General features: G+C 44.7%; 1 protein-coding gene across 4 annotated transcripts in view; it reads left to right on the forward strand.

Moving 5' to 3' along the window:
- The window catches only part of KLHL32 (kelch like family member 32), a 256,480-nt gene that overhangs the window by 139,224 nt on the left and 89,337 nt on the right, over nt 1-27,919 (forward strand). For all 4 annotated transcript variants that reach the window (XM_045294472.1, XM_030886866.2, XM_030886868.2 and 1 more), the window contains exon 5: nt 18,868-18,966. In XM_045294472.1, the coding sequence (XP_045150407.1) occupies nt 18,868-18,966 (99 nt within the window). The remainder of the gene's footprint in view (nt 1-18,867; nt 18,967-27,919) is intronic.

A 27,919-nucleotide genomic window follows, 5' to 3' on the forward strand; every position in this document is an offset into this window, starting at 1 on the left:
GCATATAATCCACAGCTCTGCCAGAGTTTCTCATAGCAAAGCCTAGAGACTAAAACTATGGGGCACAATTCTTCTAGAAAACAACCCTCTCGTCAATGTCTACACCTATAGGCAGAATCGCAGTGACTGGGACAGCTGCATTCAAGTGTAGACTGAGGCGAGCTTGTTGTGCTAGTAAATCAAATAGCTGAAGCGTGTGTGCTAGGTGTGAGAGGACTTTCCAAAACGGCTAGCAGTTCTAGGTGCTTACAGTTGTAGCATTCCAGGAACATTCAATGCAACTTGACCCTAGATGAGTAAATAGCCATCTCTGTGTGTGTATTTACAAACATAAATTTTAAAGTATTTCTTCAAAATAATAAAACTATTAACAAAACAATTAAACAATGTGAAGCTCTTGTTTCTTGACCTATTCTCTATCCAGGTGTATACACTTCTGAAGGTGCTGTTTCCATATCTCTTTCGGTGATAGTCTGGGTACACTAGAGAAACAAATGCAGGGAGACTCATGTATGTGAGAGAGAACTTCAGATCAAATAGCACTTGTATATTAAGAAAACATCCACGCCCGGTTCAGATCAAGTCCTTAAGTCCTATACTAGCCATTATGTCCAATACTAGTCCATAAATTCCTCTTTAGACTCATGCAGCACATGCAATGATCCCGAATGCAGGAAGATCACAGGCTAGTGTGTCGAAAGTCTTGTGGATCCAGTGGCAGTGGAAGCATCTCAATGCTGGTGTGAGTCTCCACATGTCTCCTACAGCTCTCGGAGTGTCTCAACAGCAGGAAAGGGAAGGCAAGGAGAGTGAGTCTGGCCTCCAGTGAGCTATTTATCTCTGTTGTGCCTCCAAATGAGGTCATCAAGCTGTGATTTGATTGACAGGCTGCACTCCACCCCTTTGCTCAGTTGACAGATTAGGTAACTGTCACACGTATCCTTCCCTGGAGAATTCTACTCTCTTTGATTTATAGTATGTCAAAATGTCAACTTTAGTGTCTTTGAAGAACAAAACGTGTGCTTCTTTTAAGTGTCCTTTGAGTTTGGGTAACAAAAGATGTCTAAAAGTGCAAGATATGGACTATAAGGTGGATAGCTAAGGTTTCCCAACAAAATCCTTATAGGACACCCCTTGGCACCCTTGAAGAATGCGCAAGTGCATTGATGTGATGGGAGAAGTTCCTGGGTGGGGCTTTATCAGCCTTTTCTGCCCCAGTGTATTTTTCAGTTTTCTTACAACTTTTTCATAATAAACCTCTGTGATCTTCTTCTGTCCTTTGAAGATCTCTATGAAAATTACTGCTTTGGAATCCCCAAAACACCCTATAATATTTTGAGCTGACCCTTCTGCTTTGAATTTAATTGACCCCATAGAGCCCTGGTGTCATTGTGGTTACATATTGGGCTGTGATTCTTAAGGTAGTCAGTTCAAACCACCAGTTGCTCTGCAGCGGGAAAGACCGGGCTTCCGGCTCCCTAAAGTGTTACAGTCTTGGAAACTCGCATGAGCAGTTCTATCCTGTCCTATACGACCAAGGCGACTGTGCCCTGACTGAATCCCCTCAGAAACCACTCTTCTGATGGAACCTTTTTGGAAGGCACCCTACTGGTACTAAGACAAGCATAGTGTTGAGTGCACGTGTCTGTAGGCACATGCTAACTATAGAGACAGGTTTAAACCTCTTTTGTTTGGAATAGACTTGTGCATCTATGGACTGGAACCTTAGTAGCAATTCTTTTTTATTTACCCTCATATGGCGTGTGTCTGTGTATAGTAAAACCTGTCAAAGCCAGAACCTGTGAAAGGTGGAAGCTGGTCAGAGAAGGAAAACTCATTCTCTGCACTTGAAAGGGTCACAGCCAAGTGGTGAGACTGCTCTTTGCCAAAGGTGGAAAACTTCAGAGACTCGGCAAAGCAAGCTGGCCCCATCAAGTTATGGCTTTCCTTCCTAGGTTTTGCTTTGTTTCTGTACATTTGCACATAAAGGGGGCTTGGCTGGCCTTAGCTCTCTCTGACAATTTTTTCACCTATGGACATTTCTAGCAGGGTAGTCAAATGTGTGGGGCCTACCACAATCCTTTGTGGTTGACAATTGCATTGTATACTGTATTTTATTTAGCATGCCTGGTCCTCTACCAAACACAAAATCAAAAATGCCCCAAGAATTTCTAAATTGCCAGCTAGAAGGTAGTACAGTCTCCACTGAAAACCACAAATCAAGATATTCTAGGTGTTATACCTGGCTTAAGCCGAAAAGCCCTGAGTACCTGAGGTTTTAGTTCTTTCATTAAACAATTACATCTTCTGGAAATCCCATTTTTCCCAGTGTACCCATAAGTATGAGTAAGTATATAAACTGGGGTATAAGAAAGTAAATAAACTGATAAAAGTATTTGGAACCTCCGAAATGGTTAAAATCCCAGTAGGACCTTAGTGTTAGTTATAGGCACAAATTAAGGGCAATACTGTCCTCTGTCCTGCCTGTTAAAGTGAAATACATAAATCATTCCTCTTGCTTCAGGAATTTTTACTTCTTTAGTATCAACATAAAAGATAAAGGATGTGCAAATTCTGGATAAGTACCCATAATTTTATCTTTAAATTGAGAAACAATTACCTAAGTTGTTTATATAAATATAAATTGGGGGGTGGTGGGGAGTGAAAAACACATTACTGAACTTTTCACATGCTAATTTTCTATTTTCTATCTTTATCCAAAGGCCTATATCAATATATATGTTATTATCGTTATAATTTGATTTCTTTTGTTTTATGGAATCAGATAAAATGAAATATATTTTCTCATAAATACATAATATATAATGAATGTCACCTTATTGTATGTTCAGTTTTTCCCTCTTTTGGATTATTTTAAAGTCATTTCATAAATCATTACCTGATCGAGAGGAGGATCACATTTAACTGTGGAAATTGCCTTCTTAAAGCAATTGCATTATGTTAATTTTTTCCCTTTTATTTAAAATAGGTTTCTTGAGCCCTCTGCTGGAAGAATTTAGAATTTGAAGTAGTCCATCAACTATTAAAGGAGTATTAGAATTCTAAATGTTCAGAATTTAAAAAGAAAGCAAACCGGTAAAAAATATGTATGACCTTTGTTGTTAAAGCCTTAACCGGGCAAACAACATTTGAAAAGATTTATGTTGCAAGTAGAGCTTCCTTTTGAGCAGGATAATGATGGCAACATTAAAGGGAAGGGCCGTTTTGAAAGTGAATTCCACGTGTTATTTCATGGATATTGTTTTTATACTACTTAAAAATATTCTTGTATATTCTGTTTCATTCTCACATGTTGATGGATTAAGGAAACACTTAATGGGGTGTACGGTGCGCTGTAAGGATAGCTCAGAGTCGTGTAGTGCAGTGTTTCTTCCTTCTCTTGGGCTGAGGGTCACTATGGGTTGAAGCCAACCCATTGGCACCTGACAACATGTACTGTGTGTAAGGTCTGTGTTGATGTTGAACATGCATAGTGCATGCCTTCTCAGAGTGAATTCAGTTGGGTTTGGAAATACTAGATCAAGAGACCCTTGAATTGATCAGAGCTGAGATGCTTGCTGTGATCTCTGTGTTACCCACTCTCAGCCCCCTCCTGCATTCCAAATGAGGGGTTCACAGATGTCTTCCACGGCCGCCATACTGAAATAAAGTTGACTTTGTTGTTGGTGCTGTGAGTCAGTTCCAACTCACGCGACCCTGTGCACAACGGGTCAGCGGAACACCGCCTGGTCCGGCACCGTGAAAAGCAATTGTTCTGAGGTTTGACGCCCTCATGGCAGCCACTTTCTCAATCCATCTTGCCCAGTGCCTTCCTTGTTTTTTGCTGCCCCTCCTGTCCTGTGTCCGAAGTATGTGAGACAGAGTCTCACCATCCTTGCTTCTAAGGAGGATTTGGCTGTACTTTCTCCCCACAGAGGTGTTTGTTCTTTTGGCAGTCCACGGTGCTTTCAGTATTCTTCCCCACGACCATAATTCAAACATCGATTTCTACAGTCTTCCTTATGCGGTGTTCGACTTTCACATGCCTATGAGGAGACTGAAAATAGGCTGGCTTGGTTCAGGAGCACCTTAGTGCTCAAAGTAACACTCTTGATTTTCGATACTCACTACAAGAGGTCTCGTGCAGCAAATTTACTGAAATACAATGTGTCGTTTGATTGCTTGACTGCTGCTTCCATGGGCCTTGATTATGGATCCCAGCAAGGTGAAGTCCCAAATCCCTTGTAATAATTTCTTTCTTTTCTATTGAGGCTTTTATCTGTTTTATTTTGTTATTATTGTTAGTTTTATTTACTTGTCTTTTTTAATGTTTTTCTTATATGAAGTTCAGAATAGGTAAGTAAATCTATTGAGTCAGTAATTGGATTAATGGTTCTTTGGAGACATTAGGGGAGTTTGGAAGGACATAAGGAGCTAATAATGATGAGTACAAGAATGAAGAAAATATCCTAAAACTCTTCTTGATGTGATTGAATTATATGAAATGTTAATGATGTACCAAAAAAATCTGTTGAAAAACAGATGAAATTCTTGATAACTCAATCTTCTCTCTGTCTATCATGATGTCATCTATTGGCACCGTTGTGAGGATTTTGCTTTCCTTTACAGATTGAATTGTAATCTATACTGAAAGAAGTAATCCTTGGTCTTCATCAGCAAGTGCTTCAAGTCCTCCTCACTTCCAGCGAGCAAGTTTGTGTCAGCTGTGTATTGAAGGTTGTTAATAAGTCTTACTCCAATTCTGACATTGCCTTCTTTCTTGTATAATATAGTTTCTCTGATTATTTGCTCAGCATACAGATTGAATAAGCATGGTGAGAGGATACAGCCCTGATGCACATCTTTCCTGATTTACACTATGCAGTATTCCCTTGTGTTCACTCAACTGCCTCTTGATCCATGTACAGGTTCCCCATGAGCGCAACGAAGTGTTCTGTAAATTCCCAGTCTTCTCAAGGCTATCCATCGTTTGCTATGACCCACACAGCTGAATGCCTTTGCATAGCCAATAAAAAATTTGGCTTTGCAAGCCACCTGAAGTCTGGACCCTGCAGTTGCCCCAAGAAAAGCAGCCAGAGACAAATACATACATGAGTGAGCGTGGGTGGCTGTATTCCAAAAATCCTTTACTGAGGGGCAGGGAAGCGTGAATCCTATCACACGTTCACAAGCCAACACATCGTCTTCTTTTGTTTTAGTGTTGTCTTCCCTCAGTTTACGTGGGCCAAACACAGAAGTGTGTCCGGCAGACTGTGGACTGTAGTTCATGAACTAAACGCATCCATGGATCCGTCTACTTGACATCTCTCTATCTGCATGACTGATGGGTGTCACAAACTTAACCATCTTCATCCTAAAATGGGACTCTTGATCGTCTTTCTAAACCTGTGCCTTTGTGTTTCTCTTGCGAGTTGATAGCTCCATAATCTATCTGCCCAGATGGTCAAAGTGTAGCCTATAACTACGATGGCAGAGGGAAAGTGGATTTTCTTGTTCGTGGCCCTATCCAGTGTTGTGCAAGGCGGCTGGCACGCTGGAGGAACTCTGAACAGAAGGAGTTGATGACGTGGACGAGGATCTCAGATGTCAGTTGCCTCGTGTCATTTGGGATAATGCCTCCTTGGCATGGTGTGGTGGCGTGAGAGGAGAGAGAGCGTGGTTCCTGGTAGATAGTAGACAGAGATAGTAAAGAGTAAGCCAGTGCCAGAATTAGGGGTTAGATGATCTGTGAAGTGGATTTCTTTTGTCCACAGAATTAGCAACAGTAACATAACAGCTATGTTTTAAAAAAATCCTATGCCAGGCATTTTAGGGTGCCCGGCACCGATCCCGGCACTGGATTTCCATGAATTATCTCCGTTTACCCTGAGCACACCCTATGGAAGCAGGTAGTAATTGGCTTCCATTTTTCGAATATATAGTACTGAAAGTAAGCATGTCACAGACTTGCCCAAGGTCCTATAACATAGAGTCAGGTAAAGCAAGTAAAAGAATCCAAGACCTTATAAAACAAAGTCAGGAATTATTCTGGTGAACACAGAATTATATATTGATGGTATAATTTTTATCAGAAGAATTGTATTGCAGCTTCCTTCAATGACATCCGGTGTCCCCAGCCATGTGCTCCTTTAGCACCCTGTGACACCACAGCAGAATAATCCCACTTGCCCGCTTTCATCTCTGTGTCAGAGGAGGCACCCGCAGTGGCAGGGTTGCTGTTGTCAGTGGCCTTACCATCAAGTTGATTCCAGCCCATGGCAAACCGTGCGTCAGAGACTAGAAGTGCTCTGGCGGGTCGCCAAGGCTGTCGTTGCAACCCAAGGACCCTGGTGGCACAAGACACTTAAAGATACCCCGTCCCAGCAGCGGCCGGATTCAGAGAAGCAGATTTCCCACAGTTCTGCTGGGTGGCTTCCATCTCATGACCCTTAGGTTAGGAGTCCAGAGCCAACCTTTGGCAACACCTAGCACCTTGACACGGGGTTGCACGCTGTCAATTCAGACAAATCTGCTGCGATTGTCCATGCCTCCTCATGGTGACCCTGTGGGACAGGACAGAACTGCTCCTTGGGGTTTCCATGGTTGCATAGAAGCTGGCCTTCGAACTCAGAGCAACCCTATATAGCGGAGAACTCTTCCATACCCTTTCCTAGACTAACTCCCTCTGCTCTGCTCCTTCCTTCCAAGGCCTCACATCTTTGGGCATGCTTGCGCTGAAGGAAACTAAGGCACTGTGCTGTAGACACCCCCATTTTTATCACACTTGAAAGAGTGAGTATTAGTTACACAAGGAAGTCTCAATAATTAATTTGGCTTTTCTTAAACCCTGTAATGTCCTTCATGTTCCATTATATTTTAATTGTCGGGGCTGATTCTTTTCTCCTAGTTAGAATGTCATCAAAATTTGTTCTGCATTTTCAAATAATTAAGCTTCATTTTTTTCTTCGGTAATGTAAGTATGTATAATTTATCCTCGTATTCTGTTAAATAATGTATTTTATTAACTTAAACATAATGAAGAAACTATGTTGGCAATGACTAGCTGACAGAGCTTTGAAAGGCCAGAGTCATCCTCACGCAGAAGAGAGCGACGGGCAGGGGCTTTGCTCATAGGCTGGGAAAGGACCGATGGCTAATCACCGTCACCCCCTCGTGGTCTGCAACAGGACAGGACCAGCCTTCTGCTAGGAAGGTGCAGAATCTATAGACCGAAACGTCCTCCTCTAAATTGTATGATAGCCATGAAGGAACTTGCTGCTGGGCAGCGTTGGGTTTTCCTGGTCGTGTGGTATTTGTGTCCTTATCTCTACGAAGGTGTTTTCTTGGCATCTGAGAGAAGCTTATGCTTCTGGCGCCTTAGCAATTTCAGATGAGCAAGTGAGAATGTGGAAACTCACGGAGGCAAAGACTAGAATCTCAAAGTGACTCACTTGCCTTTTTTTTAAACTAGGATTTCTGTTATTATTTTGTCATGGTCATTTTTAACCACCTTTTAAGATATTCAGAATTCAAATCTGCCTTTTAAAAATATTTTCATATTCAAATAGTTGGAAAAGTTCAATTTTTTCATAAGTGGGAAGCGAATTGCTTTTTCAGAAATTTATAGAGTGGACTGTGTTTGTAAGAGGGCTACCTGGCAAAGCCGAAGCTTAAGGAATCAATAAAGTGAATCACAGATTCACTGTGTATAGCACCAAACCCAGAGATTAGCATGACGATAGCTATATACTGTATACTATATACTGCAGATTACATACATGTTATATAATGTACCATAATAGCTGGCGGCTGGCAAGTACAAGGGGGTAACCCCCCGCCCCCCAATGGTTGCACTGGGTGGAGCAGAACTTCTGTAGGACACATTTATCCCATTAGGCGAGCATCAAGCAACTTGCTCTGAGTTAGTGCACCCTGTGGCGTCACCGGGAAGGTTCTGTCCGGTCACAATGGATTTTTTTGTGAAGCAGTTTCTCCCGAACCTGGGTTTGTTTTTTTTTGTGATGGCCAATTTAAAAGAACAGTGGTGCAGCTGTGAAATTTTGTTTCCTGCTCAGAAAAAAAATGTCTCAGAAACGGTTGTGATGTTGAACACAGGTTATGAGGATAGTACTATGGGAAAAACTCAAGTGTATGAGTGGTTTTCTTGTTTCCAAAAAAGGTGAAATATCGATTGATGACAAACCTCGTTCTCGATGTCTGTCACCTTCCCCAGTGGACTCGTAGTGCATTTGGAGTTTGTTCCACCCGGTCAGACTGTTAATCAAACCTTCTATTTAGAGGTTCTGAACAGATAGCATAACAGTGTGCAACAAAAAAGACCTGATTTGTGGCAGATGGGGAATGGGTTTTGCCACCACAATAATGCACCTGCTCACCCAGCCATCTTAGGGCACCAGTTTTGGAAAAAAAAAAACCCAGCAGGCCTCTCTTGCCCCACATACCTGACTCACCCGATCTTGCGCCATACAACTTCTTTAGTTTCTGCCAATGAAGGGGGTCATGAAAGGATAGCGATTTGACGACATAGAGAGGCGAAGAAAAAAATACGGGAGGTGCTGTCAGCCACCCAAGCAGAGGGGTTTGAAAGATGTTTCCTAGAATGGGATTGCAGATTTGACAAATGTGTTAAGTGGAATGGAGAGTACTTTGAAGGTGATAGGGTTGTTTTGTAAAAAAAAAATGAAATACATAGCTCTGAAAAATCAGGGTTTTTGGGGGTTACCCCCTTGTATGCTGTGTCTGTTTATTCGAGCCCTTCAATTAGATAACCCTTAAACAGGGGGGCCAGGTCAGAACTTCAAACCCTCCAGCCACACTGTGGGAGAGAGGAGGTTGTCTGCACTCGTGAGGATTGATAGCTGACACCCTGTCAGGGCCTCTGTGGGTTGGAATCCCTGTGCCAGCAGTGGGTTGAAGTGAGCATTCGCATTAGCATGTGGCCAGCCTTCTTCAAGAGGCTTTTGATATCTTCCCCCAGGAACCCTATCTGTCAAGCCCATTGGTTTTGTTTTTAAATAATGCTGGAGCTGCTGCATCAGAGGAGCTCCTCCAGGAGGCTCGGCAGCAGTGTGTGTGAAAAAGGATGAACCCTGCCCTGGAGGTCTCGTAGCTCAGGCAGGAGATACGATACTCATTCAAGGCGAAAATACCTAGTGGCATTAAAAAGAAATCGACAGCAGTTAACTTTTTTTTTAAGAGTCCTAGTGGTGCAGTGGGTGCATTGAGCTGCTAACCACAAGGTCAGTGGTTCAACCCCACCAAGTGCTCAATGGGAGAATGGTGAGGCTATCTGCTTCCATCAAGATTTACCACCTCAGAAACCCCAGGGAGCAGTTCTACCCTCCCCTGTGGGGTCACTGCGTGCCTGATCTGACAGGATGGCAGGGGGTTTGGTTTGAGAATGCTGGCTGCAGACTAACTGTAAACAAATATTATACCAAGTGCATATCCTCTCTTATTGTCTACCCAACGTCCATTTTTATATAAGACATTAGTGCTCCTAGCCATAAAAACTCAAATCCTCCGGCTTTTTTTTTTTTTTGCCACTGGATTGGTTAGCCACGTGACAGACTTGACCAATGAGATGTAAATGAAAAGCTATATGGCAAGGTCTTCAGAAACTTTATATAAGAAAACAAGAAAATTATGACAGACTAGCTGGCATATGCTTTTTATTCTGTTCTCTCTCTACCTCGCTCTCTCTGTTTCAATTTTCTTGAATTTTCAGTGGCAATGGCTGAAGATGTGGCCACTGTTGGTGGCCATGAAACCATGGGCTCAGACTGCCAAGCAGCCTGACAGTCCCGGATGCTTATGCCCAACATTGGTGAGAGAAATAAATGCCATGGCTGTTTCAACTTCCTGGTAACATGTAGCCACACATGATGACAATAATGCAATATGTTTTCTCAATTGTTCCTTAACGTGCGATATATTGCCACTGAAAACATGGACTAGGTGAGATCACTGAAGCGCACAGAATTAAGTCATTTATTCCACCAGCAAGTGTCAGTGCCCGACTTCGCAGCTTCAGCATCAGCTGAATACACCAGACTCCTGGAAGTTTGGAGGCTTGGGAGACTGGCTCCAACTCGGGATTGGGAAGTGGACTTTAAGCTGGATCCTGACGAATGTTTATGACTTGATGGAGATGCAGGACTCGAGTAGGTGGGCGCTTAGGTAGAGAGAAACAATACTGCCTGAGGATGGAAAACAGCTAGCTACTGACGTCAGCTAAGGGATGATAATGTTACATGAGTGGAAATACATTTGGAAAAGTGAGATGGAGTCACCTCATGAGGGTTTCTGAACACCAAGCTACACAATGTAGCCACATTGTTAAATGTGCACCGTAGTTATGGGAAACTGCTGAATTTTGATCAGTATTACTCAGAGTGCTTCAGGAATATTTAGAAACATTGTCAAACTGATGGAGAAGTTTGGAAAACGCATGTTGTATATTCTATTATCCCGATTGTAACTAGTTTTGTTTTTTTTAAATAAGTTGCCAGTTAAAGACATACATGAACAAACAAACAAACAAAAACCACCCCAGCGCCCTGCCCACGGTCATGCCAACTCCTAGCCTTTTGCCTTAAACCTAGGCGCCATCTGGTGGATAAAATAAAAATCCCAGATGGAATTGTTTTGAAACAAAAACTAAATGCAAAGTAATTTATCCTGGCTAGATGTTTCTGCCTCATTATTCTGTCTGTACATCTCTTAAGAAGAACTTTACACAAAACATTTGAAGATTTGATCATTTACAATGAATTTCTGCTATTGTATTCAAGCTCCTTGTCAGTTTATAAACCCTACTTTATGAGGAGCCCTGGTGGTGTCACTGGTTATGCGTAAATGGCCAATAGGTGCGCACGGAACTGCCAACCTTAAGGCCTGCAGTTCAAACCCACCAGCCACTCAGCGGGAGAAGAATGAGGCTGTCTGCTACCAGAAAGATGTACCGTTTCAGACACCCAAAAGGGCAGTTTTACTCTGTCGTACAGATTCGCCATGAGTAGGCATCAACTCAACGACAGTGTGTAGAGGGGGTGGACGGAGAAGAGGACCCCTGGTGGTGTTGTGGGAAAAGTGTTGGACTGAGTGGGAGGTCAGAGGTTCAAACCCACCAGCTTCTCTGCAGGAGAAAGATGAGGCTGTCTGTACCGATCAAGGTTCATCGTCTAGGAAGCCCTAAGGAGTAATTCTGCCCTGTGGACTCTGGTGACTGGGTCATGGATACAGACAAGGAAAGAAGGAAGGGAGGGAGGAAATCAATTTCCAAAGAACAAAGACAATGTGTTCATTTTAAAATATCCTTATAAATGGTGTTTCTGTTTTGCTGCTGCTGCTGCGGTGGTGGTGGTTTGTTGACATCAAGCCCATTCGGTTCTGACTCCTGGTGACCCCATGTGTGCAGTTCACTTTTCAAGTCTGTGGCCTTTAAGAATCCGATTGCTGGGCTTTCCTTTGGAAAGCCCCTGGGTGGGTTCGAGCCACCATCTTTTCGCTAGTCGTCACATACTGACTGGTTTTCACCACCCAGGGACTGAACAACCACACTAGATTACTTTTCCATGTGCACTTCCTCGCGTGCTTATGCCTGCAAGGGCGTGCCTGTGCTGTGTGAGTACACACCTATGTGTCTGTGTGCGTCCTGCAAAGACCTTTGTGGTCTGCCTTTCCAAGTCCTTCAGTCAAGTTTATTCACAACCCCCAAAACACATCATTTTGAGAGCTCTTAAGGCAAGAAATTAGGAAGATAGTTTTGAACAGTTAAATGTGCAAATTTTCTTACCTGAAGATGTGAGCTCACTGGTTCAGACACAGGCTTGCTGTAGCAGTTTAAGACCAATCCTATGAACAGCGAATCCACAAAGCAATGGGAAACAGGACAACAACCCCAAAATTGAGAGAGTGGATGCCGGGTCATGTGTAAGGAGGAGCTGAAGCAGTTAGGGCAGGGGAGCCTAGTGGTAGGGTGTGCTGCCCCTGTCCTCCATGCCCAGAGTCCAGCAAGGTGAGCTCTGGACTTTGCAGAATCTTACCTTAAGCCCCACAAGCCTCCTCCTTCAAAGGGGTCACAAGTCCAAACAGAATTTGACCGCTGGAACCAGGAGGCGAGGATGTATTCCAGGTCAGAGGGACTTCCTTCAAGATCATGCACATTAAACTCACTGAGTCAAAATTTACTCTACAGCAGTGAGTTTTGTTGGCCATGTAATGAGCGCTGGTGCAGTAGAAGGTTGCACATTGAGCTGTTAGCCACGAGGTCAGCAGTTCTAATCCACCAGCCACTTCACACGAGAAAGGTAAGGCAGCATGCATCCAAAAAGATTTATAGCCTCAGAAAGTCAAAGGGAGCTATTCCACTCTGCCCTAGCAGATACCTGGGAGATGGAGCCGACTTATTGGCAGTGGTCTTGGTGTGCTTGTTTGTATGTTTAGCTCTGGGGTTTAAGTGTTGGGCTTCTGCCTGTCAAGGTTGGCCATTCAAACCCAGATGCTCAGTGAGAGAAAGAAGAGGCAGCCTCAGAAACCTTGTGGAGCAGTGGTTCTCAATCTGTGAGTTGCGACCTCCTTGGGGGTCGAACGACCCTTCAAAGGGGTCACCTAAGGCCATTGGAAAACACATATTTCTGATGGTCTTAGGAACGGAGACACCTCCTCTATCCATCTCCAGGCAGGTCTGCCCACATGCAGATATGCCCACAGACGAGTACCCGGTGTGATGACATAATCCCGCCAACCCCATCACATGCCCCCTGTACAAATACAGGTGTATGTGACAGGGTTGGCGCCATAATGTACTTAACGCGAACCAGTCCCACAAGTGTAGAGAGCAGCTACTGTGTAGAGAGCAGCTACTGTGTAGAGAGCAGCTGCTGTGTTGAAAGCAGCTACAGTGTAGAAAGCAGCTGCTGTGTTGAAAGCAGCAGTATTGGAGGTAAAATGACATTTCATGAATTATAATTACATATTGTTTTTGTGATTGACCACTATGCTTTAATTATGTTCAATTTGTAACAATGAGAAAACATCTGCATATCAAATGTTTGCATTACAATTCATAACAGTAGCAAAATTAGAGTTATGAAGTAGCAACGAAAATAATGTTATGCTTGGGGTCACCACACCATGAGGTGTGAACTGTATGAAAGGGTCGCAGCAGGAGGAAGGTTGAGAACCACTACGGTGTAGAGGATCATTAGGAGTCAGCATTGACTTGAAGATACTGGGTTTGCGTTCTTGTGTTTGTTTGTTTCTAACTTTCCTTTTGGATTGGTGGACAGAGGGCATACTTGAACAGAATCTTCCAGAGGTGACAGCTGCCAGCAGGGCAGTTGGCCATTCCTGATTGAGTGCTGATGTAACAACTCTCACTGGGGCTCTTTGGATTTTCTCCCAGTTGCTTTGTCACATCATCCAGTACCACCCTCCTTCTGGCCAGATCCAGCTGTGGACCTCCTCTCATTCCACACGATCTCCCCCATTCCCACCCCTTCCCCGCCCCATGTTCTGCAGGAGGGTTGCTTGGGCCTGACCCAGGTGACGGAACTGCCCTCCACGTGCCTAGCTCGGGGACAAGTCACCCTCTCTAGCTGTCTCTTTCCAGCGTGGCCCTGTCTTCTGTCGCTGACAGGTCAGGTGTGGTCAGTGGGGGAAGAGAGTACTCCCGACTGAGGGCCTTGTCGACAGAGCAGCAGTTGCCCCACTTTAAGTGGGCTCCCAATTCTGTCCACCCCTTTTTGTCTAATCTGGAGAAACCACAGCTTGGCTTCCACCCAGGCAGGCCAGCTCACCGAGGAAAGGGGCAATGGCTGCGCACGTGGGGCTGCTTCAGGGGTGGTCCTTCCCTGCCGCGTTCTGGACTTTAGGGACCTTCCTTTTCTTGCTCTCCCCTGCAATTAAAACCGCGTGACCTGCCCGATGGTTATGTCCCTGTGGTTTGTTGAGCACTTTCTTGGATGGATGTCTGAGTTCCCGGGGTCCTGGGAGACACCTCCCTTCCTGTAGGTGGTCCTGTCAGTGACCCTCCTCCTGTCTGTCCTGCTTTGAGTGCCAGCCCACATGGGTCTGAGTTTCTCACAGACCGTCATGCAAGCAGCACATGCTTGCTTCACTTCCTTTGTTCTGTCCTCCATAAAGGTGCGTGTTGAGACCCCTTCTTGCTGCAGAAGCGTATCCCTTCAGCCAGTTTGAGACGGAGACACCACCCAGAGGATTCGATGTTCATGGAACTGCCGCGACCTATCTGTTGGGTTTTCACCAACTGGTTTTCGGTAGATTTCCAGGCCTTTCTTCCTAGTCTATCTTAATCTGGCCCAAACCTGTTCAGCATCATAGCAACACACAGCCTCCATGGATGCAGAGGGCTGATGGCTGCACAGGAGCTATATTAGCCAAGAATTGAGTTTCCTGCCCGCATGGAGAGAGTTCGTTCCGTGACACACCAGGCCCCCAGGTGATAAGTAGACTGGCTCCCTATACTGCACATCATGAAAATGAACCCTGTTTGTAGTCCTGCTCAAGTACACATTCTCGGGAAAGCATGTCAGCCAAACAATCAGCCACCAAAGATCACCATCTGAATTTAAATTCAAAGACTCCAGTGCGAGTGGGGTTTCCACACGTTGGTCCTGTTTCCATGCGCAAGAGCAGCCGTCCTGGGAGGGTTTCTTTTTCCAGCCCTTTGCCTGTCAGAGCACCTAGCGATTTCCTGTGCTAGAAGTATCCTTTAGGAAAATGAATGTTGATAATGAGAGGACAGGAAACGCACACACACACACACACACACACACACACACACACACACACACACCTGCCCCTACCAAACACAGCAGAGAGGAAAACAAACCCAGTAAGGGTTTCTCAAAGTGAGCCTGCTGGACGTGTTACACTTGCCGTGGCATGTTCGTCTTGTCTCCCTGTGATGGCTGCCTTTGTATTGGGCATTCCCAAGGCTCCGAGGTGATCATGCATGCCAGTTGTGTGAAATGAGTGCAACTGACAGGATTTAAAGGCTAAGACTAACCTTTCTAATCCATCTAGTCCCCATTCTCTGCCTTAGGCCATGCCTCTCCTGCCAGGAAATACTGTATCCTTGTTCCTGTGATGGGAGCGGCCTTAATTTCCCGAATGTCAGTCAAAGCGTCCCTCCTGGAGGAGCTGGACACATTCACGTCTCTGCTGCTGTGGAGATGCGAGAGGGGCTGTGGAGCGTGTTCACAAGGAGCATAAACATTTGCTTAACTTTTTCACTTCTTGACTTCACTAGTTCAGAAAGAGAGTCCTTTTCCTTTTTCCTGCTATGTTAAATTAATAAACAATTAATTCTGAATTATAAATACGTGTGTGTGATGCTGTTGTCAGTTGCCAGTGGGTGAGCTCCTCACATGTAACAGGGTGAGACGTTGCCTGGTTCGGCAACACCCCCCCACACCCCACACCCTGCCCCTGCCAGTGGTGTTGGTGCATCTGAGCCTTTTGTGGTTATTCTGTCATGCCACATCATGGAGGATCATCGACGATTCTAGCCTATCAATTCCTGTATTAAATAAGGTCATCAGTATTGAATGCCTCCGATACAACATAGAGTTCCTGCTCTTCCTGAACTTGGGTCCTAGTGCATGGAGAAACAGAAAATAAGCAAGGAATTATATGCCAAGAGGCGGTAAGGGCACTGGAGAAGAAGGAAGCAGAGTAAAGTGATAGGGGCTGAGGGCTTGCATGAGCAGGGCACTGTTTGCGTGGGTACAGCTTTCAGGCCTCTCGGGATAGATGGCATTTGAACAAAGGCCTGAAGGCTGTGAGGGCACAAACAACACTGGTATCTTGAGAAAGAGCAATCCAGGCTGACACAAACAGCTTGTTGTAAGGACTCGGATATTTAAGCTACAGCAAGAAACCCTGCTGCAGTGATTTGCAAGGTAAGCAGGCACCTTTCAGGACCTAGTTTACTGGATGTCCGTCAAATCTTCCATCTGTGAGGAGCTGGAGATGTTCAAGACGCTCCTTCTGTAGAGATAGGAAAGGAGCTGTAATGTTTTGAATGAGTAAAACGTCGATGTTTTTGTCATATTTGCTTAATATTTTCACTTCTTTGCTTCACCGGTAAAATGTAGGGTGTAGCAACGACTTTGGCTTTGATTATCAGTGGGATGGAACATCATTGGAGAGTTTGAATAAAAGAGCGATTTGATTTGATTCGTGTTTTTGAAGGACCAGTCAGACTGCTGCTGTTGAAAGAGGGCCAAAGAGAAATGACTGGTTAGAAGGCGGTTACAGTAAGTCTCGGAAGATAGAATGCAATGTACGAGAATGAGGGGAGTGGTGAGCAGTGGTTGGATTCTGGAGCTGTTTTGAAGAATCAGCTACAGGGTCTGAGGGAACCAAGAGGAGTCAAGGATGGCTCTTAGTTTTTAATCGGGTTCATGGATAGAACAGAGCTATTGGGTGTTGACGTGATAGAATTGGTACAGGAGCACAATTGGTTGGTGGAAAGGATCTAGAGCAGTGGTTCTCAACCTGTGGGTCGAGACCTGTTTGGGGGTCGAACGACCCTTTCCCAGGGGTCGCCCAATTCCTAACAGTATCAAAATGACAGTTATGAAGTAGCAACGAAAATAATTTTATGTTTGGGGGCCACCACCACATGAGGAACTGTATTAAAGGGTCACGGCATGAGGAAGGTTGAGAACTGCTGCTTTAGAGATTCCGACGGAGCATGTGCTGCTTGAGGTGCCCACTAGACATCCAAGAGGGAATCGTGAGGAGGCAGTGGAAGATAAGAACCTGGGGCTCGGGGTGAGAAGGAACCCAAGTGTCACCAGTGTCTAAAGTCATCTTCAACCCTGGGATTGCATGAGGCCATCCATGGAGGGCACATAGAGAGAGCCGCGACGACGAGGTCTGAGAACTGGGACTCTCCACAGCTAAGCGGTGGGGCTGGAGGTGGAGGCTGAGGGGCAAGAGAAGGAGACAGAAATTCTGCAGGAAGTGTTGTCCCAGAAGCAGCAAACAAAATTGTTTCATGAAGAAGAGCTTAATCAACTTCGGTAATTTCCAAGGGGTTGTTAAGAATAAATATTGAGAAATGGCCATTGGGTTTTGGAAACAAGCGGGTCACTAGTGAAATAGAGATGAGCATTTGTTCATGAAAGGGCAGGAACCAAGCAGCAGAGTGTCTTCCAGAAAGTCCGGAGTCTAGCAGATGAAGGTGATGTGTCTGGGTGGCTTTATGGTGTTTTTGGTGGAGGGAGTGACGGGGTCAGGATGAGATTTCTATCTCTTGACATGAGGACTTTAACTGCCTATTGGTATGTTGACCAGAAAGAACCCAGAGAGAAAGGAAAAATGGTGATTGGGGATACAACCTCAGAGAGAAGTTGGGATCTTAGTGTACAAGTGGAGTCCTGGGGAAAGCCTTTGTCAGACCATGCATTGAGAGGGAGGCGAGAGGGAGAGCTTGGAAGTTTGAAGCAAAAGGGGAACAGGAAAAGTCGAGCAAGGTAAGTCAGTGGCTCTTACACTTCCCTGTGCTTCTGAACCACCTGGAAGACTTGTGGAACACCAAGTGCGCGCCCAATCCTGGTGTTACAAGTCAGTAGGTCTGGTGAGAGCGTCGGGAATTTTCACTTTGCTTCCGTTTCCAGGTTATGCTGCTACTTTTGGTTCAGCGACCACACTTTGGGGATCGCTGGACTTCGGGAGTAGGTAGGGGTACCATGAAAGGCCTCCTATGCATGGCAATCAGGCATGTAGCGTGAATGTTGCCAACATGGTGGTGTGTTTTTTCCACACATGACCAGTAGCTCAAAAGCTGTCAAAAGTTGGCAGATAATTCTACTTCACCAAAAACATTAGAAATCAATGTCACTAAGATAAGTAGGAGGTTTTGTTTGCCTTTATTTAAAATAAAGGAGTAGAGGGCCTGAGATAGGAAAAAAAAAAATGTTTGTGGGAAAATCACACCCCGGTAGGATTTAAACGTTTTCGGGGTTTTGGTTTTTTGTTTTGAACTTTTGCCCTAAAAGACCTCTCTGGTCTCACATTGCAAAGAGAAACTAAACCCCAATCCAGACCACTGCCCTCCAGTCAGTCCCAGCTCCTGGGAACCGGAGAGGACAGACTGGAACGGCCCCTGTGGACCTGGGAGCCTCTAGGTCTTCACAGGGGAAAGCCTCCCCTTCCTCCCAAGGACTGGCTGGTGGTTTCAAACTCCTGACCTTGCCATTTGTAGCCTCCTGCTTAACCGCTCTTACTATCTGGGCTCCTGTGAAGAGATATAGAAACCCCGTTTCCCATGTACTACCCGCGAACGGTGTCATCTGTGTGAGCTACCGAAGAGCAGAGCTACCAGGATGGACTTTGAAAAAGGAAGATGTGGTTTTATATTTTATAAGATTACATCGCATCCCAGGTTGTGATGTAAGATTGAAGCTGCTTGCCAAAATAACTACACTGAATTTTCAGGCTGAAAATGTTTGTCTTGTTCTTTGAAAATGCTCGTATCGCTACATCACAGGCTCAGTGCAGAGTTGTACGCGCAGGAAAAAAGACTTAGGCAACCAAGGGAGGAGACAACTCACGTGCTAGTGTGAGCATTCGACTCATCAATCTGAAGAGAAAGCAAAGGCCCGACTTCTATTTGCAGGGGCAGTGTTGGTTCAAATAGCATATGCTCTACAGAAATTTAAGTATAGTGCCGAGTAGCTTTAAGTTGGAATCGACTCAATAGCAGTGGGTTTGGTGTATTGCAATGTATACATTAAGCAGCATTATCCTAATCCTTTGTGTAACTGATGGTGTTCTTTCCATTTCTTTTAAAAACAAACCAACCAACAGATTTTGTTGGAGCCAGGCGTGATCCAGGATGTGTTAGCTGCTGGCAGTCACCTACAATTGTTGGAGCTTCTCAACTTATGTTCCCACTATCTAGTCCAGGTATGTGAGTCTGAGTATTGCTAACGTACCCCCACCCCCACACTCCAGAAGGAGCCCGGTCATTGGGGAAATGCCAGCCTCGCACATTTGGAGAAGCTGTCGTCTGTGCTGGGTCCATTTCTCCAGTACACAAGCCGAGAAACAAAAGGGCAGCTGCAGCTCTTGTGTCCTGTCCTGAAGTGCGCATTTCCTCGTCCTCCCTGCCCATCCCAAGTCCCCAGGACTGTGGAGCAGGTCCTAAGGTGGCGGCACTGACAAGGGTTCTGAGCAGTTTTTCTCGCTGGAGAAATAAGCACAAAAGCAGGAGACATTGGGTCCTCATATAAGATCTACATCACAGTAGCAAAGATAAGTCAACGTCCTATATAATTAGTTACAGCATGAATTTCTCTAGTCGTGAATGCTGGAGAAGTGATGAATGCTTTGCTGAGATTTTCAGACAAGGCTTCTGTGGGGACAAGAGAAGAAATTCCCATACACTGAGCATCTACTGAACACCCTATGAACAGATAGATGGACCACAGCCAACCCTCACAACTGGGTCTATTTTTCTAGATGAAAACTCAAAGGCTCAAAATGCACCCAGCTCTTCTGAAGTGTATAACTGATGAGTGACATGCTTTCTGATTTTGGGTATCCCCTCAAAACACACCAAAAAAGTTGGACAGGAAGACATGGACCTCTTCGATATTGTTCTCGTATTCTGTGTTAATCCAGAGCCACCTTCTAGATAGAGCTCAGCTGCTCCTCAGGGTTTCTGTATAGGATCAAGCAGTCTCACCTTTCTCCCACAAATTACTGACTTTTTGGTGAACAGCCAAGAGAGCTTAGTCTATTTCCGGCAGAACGCTGGTCGTTTAGAACTGCTGACCATGCGGTTAACAGCTCAACATGTGACCACTATGCCTTGGTGAGCTCCTTTTCATTCACAGGACCCTACAGGACCGCAGAACGTCTCCATAGGGGTCCTGAGACTGTAAATCTTTAAAGCATTGTCACCCGGTACAAATAAATGGGGCAAAGCTAAGACGTTCACACAATGTCATGTTAGTCTCATGTCTGTGGCATTACATTCGTGAGTAAAAATCATCCTGTTTGTTTACCTGCCCGATGACTTTGTTTTCCTTCGAAACCATTTCCTCTAATTCATCAACATGCCCTGCAGCATTGGCTTCTGTTGCCCACACCCTCTCAACTAGGTGTCTCTTTCTCATTGGTCATCATCTTACTTCATCTTCCCAGCAGCCCTCAGAAACGGGGATCCAGGGCTTCCCCACGCTGCAGTGGCAGGAACGTCACCACGACCATCTGAATAGCCATTCAAATACAGTATATGAAATTTGTTATCGTTACCTCAGCACATTTCATCTACAAGTAAAAATGGGTAGCTCTGTTTGTCTTAATTTCCTTGCTTTTCCCCTCAATATTGTTGGGTGGCATGGGAAAGCTGTCTTTAATCCTTTTCTGTAGGTAGCAGCTGGGAATAGCATAGAAAGGTTGTAAGACCGCAAGGTGTGTGTTTGACGTGTGAAATTGAAATTACTTTTGACATTTATTTCTGCCTCTAATATTACAGCTTGAGTTTAAAGCACCATCCCCTGATTCTCTTTTTCCATCTGTGGAAGACAATAATCTGTGATAGATATTGACAAAAGTTTGTTTGTAGTGCTAATTACTAGGATGCATCATATACATGGTGTGTGTGTGCGCGCGTGCATCAACCCTCTGTCTTCCATGACACGCCCCACTTTTTCATCCGGGTTCTACAATTCATTGCAATTGCCACTCAGAATTCCCAGACGATGCTCACGATTAAGGGATTTATCATGGAAACTAACAGGTTACAACTCACATGGAAATGCTCTGAATACAGTTGTCCAGTCAGGATGTTACAAAGTTCATATCGGGCTCCTCATAAATGCCCAAAGGCTAGAAGCCTGAACCCAAAGGGACCGAGCTCAGCTCTGTGGGTCAGAGATCCACGCTTCCCCAACTAAGTGCCCTGAGGCAGCCCACTGCACTCAGCCTTACCCAGAAGGCACTTGGCTCCACTTTCAAGGGTCAGCCAACCTAGCACTCTGAATTAAATGCCCAGAGGCGTCCAGTGCCACAAGGCAGCCTCCACCCCAAAGCAGCTTGACTTGCTCTGTGAGCTGGTAAGTCCACCACTGTGTCTCATGTTCTGGTTCCTCGTTCTGCCTCTGTTACTGCGCTGGTGTCAAAGCTACCTTCCCGGATCAAGAGGTTCAATGCACAGGGGTCTTGGGTTCCAGAGGACATGTTCCACTCCTGGCTCATGCTGATAGGGGGATATCCCCTCCTGCTGTTGCGATGCAGTCAGATGGCAATCACAGTCACGCCTGTTAGTAAGCCCTCATACTGAATCCTCTCAGTATCTTCCCCCTCCCAGACCCGTCATGAAAAAGTGAGTTACTGTGTGAGCCTATGATGAGAAGAAATATACAGGTCATTCACTATATTACACTACCTATACCTATGATTTTCTACAAGTAAGAATTCTAGATTCTAAAATCAAAGTCCATGGGCACGTTCCCTGACCCAGTAAGATGAAATTGTTGAGACCCCAGACAACTTGTGCACTGGGGAATTTCCTTCTCGTAGTCTGTGACTGTTGCTGAAGCCAGGCTGCCCCTTGGATGCAAGTATGGTTGGTGGCTGGTTGAGCAGGGATTGAAATGTTCACTTTGTTTTCACCTGCGTGTTCTCATTTACGGCGCTTTTCTTTGTCATTTGTGATTGTTGCAAGATGTCCAACTTGTCAAAGGAAGCTTTGACTAGACAAGTACCCAAACCATGTAGGAGTTTTTATGACTTCAGACTTAAAAAAAAATACATTCTCTGCCTTTCTCTCAGGATCATAAACTCCCCAGACCGGGGAAGTCTGCTTTAACATTTTGACATATTAACTAACATGTTGCAGTACTATTGATTTTTTATTTGATATTGGACCTTTTTGGTGATAGGGGGGAAAAAATCTTCGGTGCTTAATGTGTGTGCCCCATCACTGAAGGCTCATCTATTCTCTGGCCTTGTTTGACACATTTGCTAACTGGGAGTTTCTGAAACCATTCCCCTCACGGGTTGTCTGGTATTAGTTTGATCTTCTGGAATTCCCTTGGTTTCCTACCAGAGTCGGAAGGGTACCAGATCCATTTGCTGTTAGGTAGATTCCAACTCCTGGCCACCCCACTTGTGGAAGTCAACCTGTGGACCACAGTGTGTCAGGGCCTGGTGTCTCAGAAGTAGATCATCAGGTGGTTCTGCTGGGGTGCCTCTCAGTAGTCCCAAACCTCTTCCTTTTTTTTTTTCCCCTTTCCCGGAGCAGCTGATCATGTTAACTACGTGCACCACTGGCCAGTCTTTCAATATTGGCTCATTTATAAAGTGTGTATAAGAAACACACTCAGTGAGGCTCCTCTGGACACATGTGACTGCTTGCCAGCAGGCTTCATATGGTACCCCCTGAAAGCAATACCTTAAGAATTGCATCGTTGAAATGGCTTTTTAAAAACTGATGTAGCTTAATACGCACAGTTTATACCATTTTGTACTACATCTCCAAAATAGTAGATGTTGCTCGATGAATGAGTGTTCTTTCTGTTCTCCAAGTATCAGTCTTTATTATGATAAAGAAAATAAACAAACATTATGGTAGACTTTTAAAACATAAAACCGGCAACGTGGTGAATGCATCCACTTTCTTTAATCGGAAGAGACTGCTAGAATCTATTCCTAGGCAGCAGGTGGCAGTGTGAATCCACCAGAATTCAGCAGTTCAAGTCAAGGAAAAATAAGGGAGGGTGGGGGGGGCCTTGAAAAGAAAAAATTATTTATTTTGCTCCATATTAGTCTTCTGACCTAATCAGTAAAAAAGTCATTATTCACACCACACTGGGCAATGTGCATTGTAATTTTTAACAAATAATAGGAAACTGTTAATGTGCTCACAGGAAATGCAGTTTTGTCTTGGGCTGCTATGGTCATTTATCATCACACTTTGTGAAATCACTCATTTGTTCTAATTTGAATGTAAATGACTCTAAGGTTTTACAAATAAGGTGACAGACTCACATAAATGTAATTGCAGGGTTCATCTCCCTCTTTTTATATATCACTCATTAGGTTATGAATTAAATACATCATATTAAACCAGGGGCATGTCCAATGATGATATTGTAATGGCAAATTACTCGATGCTATTAGAGGTGTATTTTTTATTCATGGACATTAATTTGTCATTAAGCGGCATTAGTTTAGCACTTTTATGGGAAAGACGTGACCTGAAAGGGGAGACGGGCTGCCGTGACGTGAGCAAAGAGGAACACGGGTGCGGCAAACAGAAGGACGGGCCGGGGGGCGAGGTGCGTTTGAGTTTCTAGATCATTAGTATCATTCGTTTTGTTTCCTGCTTTTACAAGCAGGCAAGAGCCCTCCCCCAGGTCGCCGGCCCTGGGCGTTTACCTGTGCACATCCCGGTGACCCGTGACCGAGCAACTCCAGGCCAGCCGCAGGCGGTCACTGTTAATCCTGCAGACCCGGAGATCGTCCTGGGCGCTGGCGGGGCAGGAAGGAGGGTGGACTCGGTGTCCGGCCCTGAATCTCCCTGTGACGGATGCTTAGGCGTCATCCCTGCTCTCCAGTTAGGGTTACACTCGCCGGGGTGCGTGAGGGGGTGGGGGAATTCCTCATGCTCCCTCTCCAGGGAAGGTACAAAGGTGGAAGAATGGTATTCTCTCGTGAGGGTATTAGGAAGAATTTGGGTCATTTTAGTCTTTTAAAGTGAACGAAAAAACATTTTTTGGCATAAACAGCAGTTTGGCTGTTGTTTTATTAAAAAGGTATGGCCCCCCTCGTCCCAGCCTTTTTCAACTTGGACACACACTTGAGCATTGAAAGGGCTTCACAGACGCTGAAAGAACCACGTGTTGCTCTTGCATTATCTTCTGCCTGGTTGTAGGTGGTTCTCAGAATGTCTTTGAACCCCGGGTCCGCTGCTCCGCAGGGCTGGGCCGGGCCTCCCCCTTTTCGTATCTGCTTGCACTTCGCCTCGCGTGCAGCTCCCTGAGCACGCAGGAGCTCGCTTGGATGCGCGTCCATTTGTTATCCAGGCCTTTCCGGTCTTGAAGTTGGATGATGGTACAAGAAAAATATGTTCATCTGTTAGTCTTCCACGAGTTTTACCTGTGGGATACTTTTGTTTTTCATTTAAAGAAAAAAACTTTACTTGGGAGATGGTCATGTGGCATTGAGGATTATAGATCACATTATTATGTTACTTGTAAACATACTATAAAATTTATTAGCTTCTTTTTAAAGCATGCGTTTTTATAATTTTATTTATTAAACTAACCCAAACACCAAAAAAAAAAAAACTACTACCTATGGAGTCAATTCCAAGTCCTAACGACCATATGGAAAGAGTAGAACTGACCTCTTTGGGGTTCTGAGGTGCACATCATTATGGAGTGGAATGCCTCGTTGATCTCCCGTGGAGCAACCAGTAGGTTCACGCTGCCGACTTTGAGGTTAGCAGCCCTAGGTGTAAACCCACTGCATCACCACTGCCATCACATCAGTTCTGGCTCATCATGACTCCAGGTAGACCTGCCCATAGGGGTTTCTGAAAATAGAAAGCCTCATCTTTCTCCCGCAAAGCACGCTGGTGGTTTCACACTGCTGACCGGGAGCTTGGCAGCCTAACGCATAACCACTATGCCACCAGGACTCTTAAGTAGGTAATCAATAGTGAGTATTCAAAAACCCTCTACCATCTCACTGAAAAAACTCACCGCCATCAAGTTGATTTTGACTCATAGCGCCCCAATAAGAAGAGGGTTGGATGTCCCTGTGAATTTCAACGACTGCAAACCCCCATGGAAGTAGAGAACTTAGTCTTTTTCCGGCAGAACGCTGGTCGTTTAGAACTGCTGACCACGGGTTAACCGCACAACACAACTGCACAACAGTACCCCACCGTGAGCTCCTTTAATGCATAGGACCCTACAGGACCCAGAACTTCTCCACAGGGATCCCGAGACTGTAAATCTTTATGCAAACAGACCGTCTCATCTTTCTTCCTTGAAGCAGTTTGTGGGTTTGAATTGCAGCCCTTTTGATTATCACTCCATTGCTAAACCCGCCGTGCCCCAGGGATCCTAATGGGTGTTCTGAACAGAATAATTTATTCACAAGGTTGAGAAGTTACAATTCATGTGCTCATTTTTCTCCAGCATAGGCTTTTTATTTTTTTTCGAATTAGAGAAGACAAATGACTGTACTAACATATATATTTAATATGCCCTAATATGCCCACAATCAAATAACTGATTGTCTATCATTCCATAGTTTGCTAGAGTTAATACTCGTCTTTTGAGGTAGATAAGGTGCAAAGTTTGGGAAATAAGTTCTAAATGACTTAAGCTTTGGCTTTTTCTTTAAATTGGTGAAATGACACGAAAGGGTGACAGTGTATCGGACCTATGAAATCATGGCCATTCACTGTTTGTTCAAATCAGGAGCATCTGTTATCTGGCATAGGCAAATGTCATATTTGCCCAATATCATTAATATTTGATTCTGAAATGTATTATAAGATATTTTAGTAGCCATTTTTACTTAAGAATAAAAAAGACCAAGTTCACTGCCACCCAGTCCCTTCCAACTCATCATAACCCTCCCCAGTAGTAACCCTATTGGATAGAGTAGCCTCTGTGAGTTTCCTAGACAGCAACTCTTTATGAAAGCAGAAAGCCTCATCTTTCTCCTGGCTGATAGTTTAAAACTGTTGACCTTGTCCTGATCATATAGTGAGTTATGTACTAAGCTACGAACCACAAGGTTAGCAGTTTAAAACCTCCTACTTCCATGAAGTTTTACTGTCTCAGAAACCCACAGGGCCAATTTTAGCCTGTCCAGTAGGGTTGCTATGAATCAGAATTACTCAATGTCAGTAAACTTAAAAAAATATATTATCCACTATATAATATTAGTATTCTGCATCACGACTTGGAAATTGGCGGGGGGAGAGGGGAGAGGATAATATGTGTTTCATTTGATATGCTCATCCTCCATTTGTAAATATGTCTATTATAGTTAACTATCTGCTCTCTTCTCTAAGTGCATTTGACTTCTTCCTCCATCCCTTACTGCAGTTACCTCGTGTGATATCTGTGGTTTCCAAATCATGTCCACTGATAGCTTTTCTTTCTCAAAAATGGGAGTAGGAAAGATAGGACAAACTCCCTGTTAGCCTGTGACCACACCTTCTCCTTTCCTTCACTCGTAAGCTGTAATCACGGCGTTTGGTTCTGGATCTTCTCTTCATTCTCCAACCAATTGAACTCAGTTCTCCGCCTTCGTCACTCCCCCCAAACTGTAACAACAAAGGTCATCAGAGCCTTCTAGTTGTCCCATGCAGCGGGCCTTTTACAGTATCTTCACATGTCTGCTCTAGAGTTTGGGGCCATGTTAGTGCCATTCTTTGCTCTCTCTTCTCAGGACACCCTTCCTAGTTCTCCTCCTACGTCCCCCTAGGTCTCTCTCCTACATAGGGACCTCTTCCCCCATCAACTCCATGCATGTTCTGGGAACTCTCATAGGTACTCCCTGGCTTCATCTTTATGTAGAGGGTTATTTATCCCCATCTCTTCTCCTGCTGCCATCCCTGAATACAAACCCTTTTCTACTTGAGATTTCACATGCATCTCAGATTCATTTTGGCCCAGTGTCCTACACCTGCTGCTCCCCTCCCCCACCTTTGTTAAGTTTCATCATCCTTTCAGTCTCCCAATCCAGAAACTTTACGTAATCCTTAGACTACCAAATGGCCTCATGAATCCCGTTGTATTTTATTGATGTAACCACCTAAATATCTCCCAAATATGAGGGACTTCAAATATTCAGTTGAGAAAAATGGAATTTTTCCTACAAATTTCTGATGTCCCTTCATCATTTGGATCTAGATTGTTTTCCTGGACGTACCTGCAATAGCTCAACTGTGCAACCTAGTCATCCCTTCTTCCCTTATACTTGACTTCACAGTTTAAGTTATTTCTCTTATTCTCAAAATAATTCCTTCCCTTAAAATCCAAGATGGCTCCTCTTCTGCTTGTAGCCTTGTTTGCAAACCTTGCTCTTTCTCTCCCAGTGGGCCTTACTTTAGTGAGACCCAGGGACATGGGCACTGGGGGTGTGGTGCTTATATGGTGGGCTGCTAACTGCAAGGGGCAGCAGTTCTAAATGACCAGCCACTCTGTAGAAACTTAATCTCAGAAACTCGCAGGGCCACTTGTATCCTGTCCTACAGGGTCACTATGAGTTCGAATAGATTTCGTAGCAGTGAGCTTTTGGTTTTATGGATATGTTTTTGGCATTTCTAGGCAAACTGCCAAGGCAGCTTTTCCTTTTCAATATCCTACAGGTGTGAAATGGTTACATGTCCTTTCTGAATGTGAGCCCAAATCAGAAACCAGGAGTCTTCCCAGGATCTCCCATCTTCTTGTACTCTACATTTGCTCTATCCGTAAGACCTTTCAACTCTATGTCCTTACCTTTAGCAATCTCTACCCTTCTCCCTCTTTCGATTGTTATTATAGGTGCTGTCAGGTTGGTTCTGACTCATAGAAGCTCCACGTATAAAGAACGAAACATTGCCCAAACTCACTGCCATCAAGTCATCCTGACTCATAGCAACTCCACAGGGCAGGGTGGAGCTGCCCCTATGAGTTTCTGAGACTGCAACTCTTTACAGGAGTAGAAAGCTTCCTCTTTGTCCCGCAGAGCCACTGCTGGTTTCCAATGGGTGAGCTTGTGGTCAGCAGCCCAAGGCATAACCACTGTGTCTCTAAACATTGCCTGGTGTTTCTCTGCTCTCACAGTCTCAGTCAAGGTTAAGTCTATTGCTGTAGGTCCTGTACCAACGCATCTCACTGAA

The sequence above is a fragment of the Echinops telfairi genome, unplaced genomic scaffold (genome assembly GCF_000313985.2).
Source record: "Echinops telfairi isolate 266 unplaced genomic scaffold, ASM31398v2 ScPeMD7_3533;HRSCAF=4204_0, whole genome shotgun sequence".
Lineage (NCBI taxonomy): Eukaryota > Metazoa > Chordata > Mammalia > Afrosoricida > Tenrecidae > Echinops > Echinops telfairi.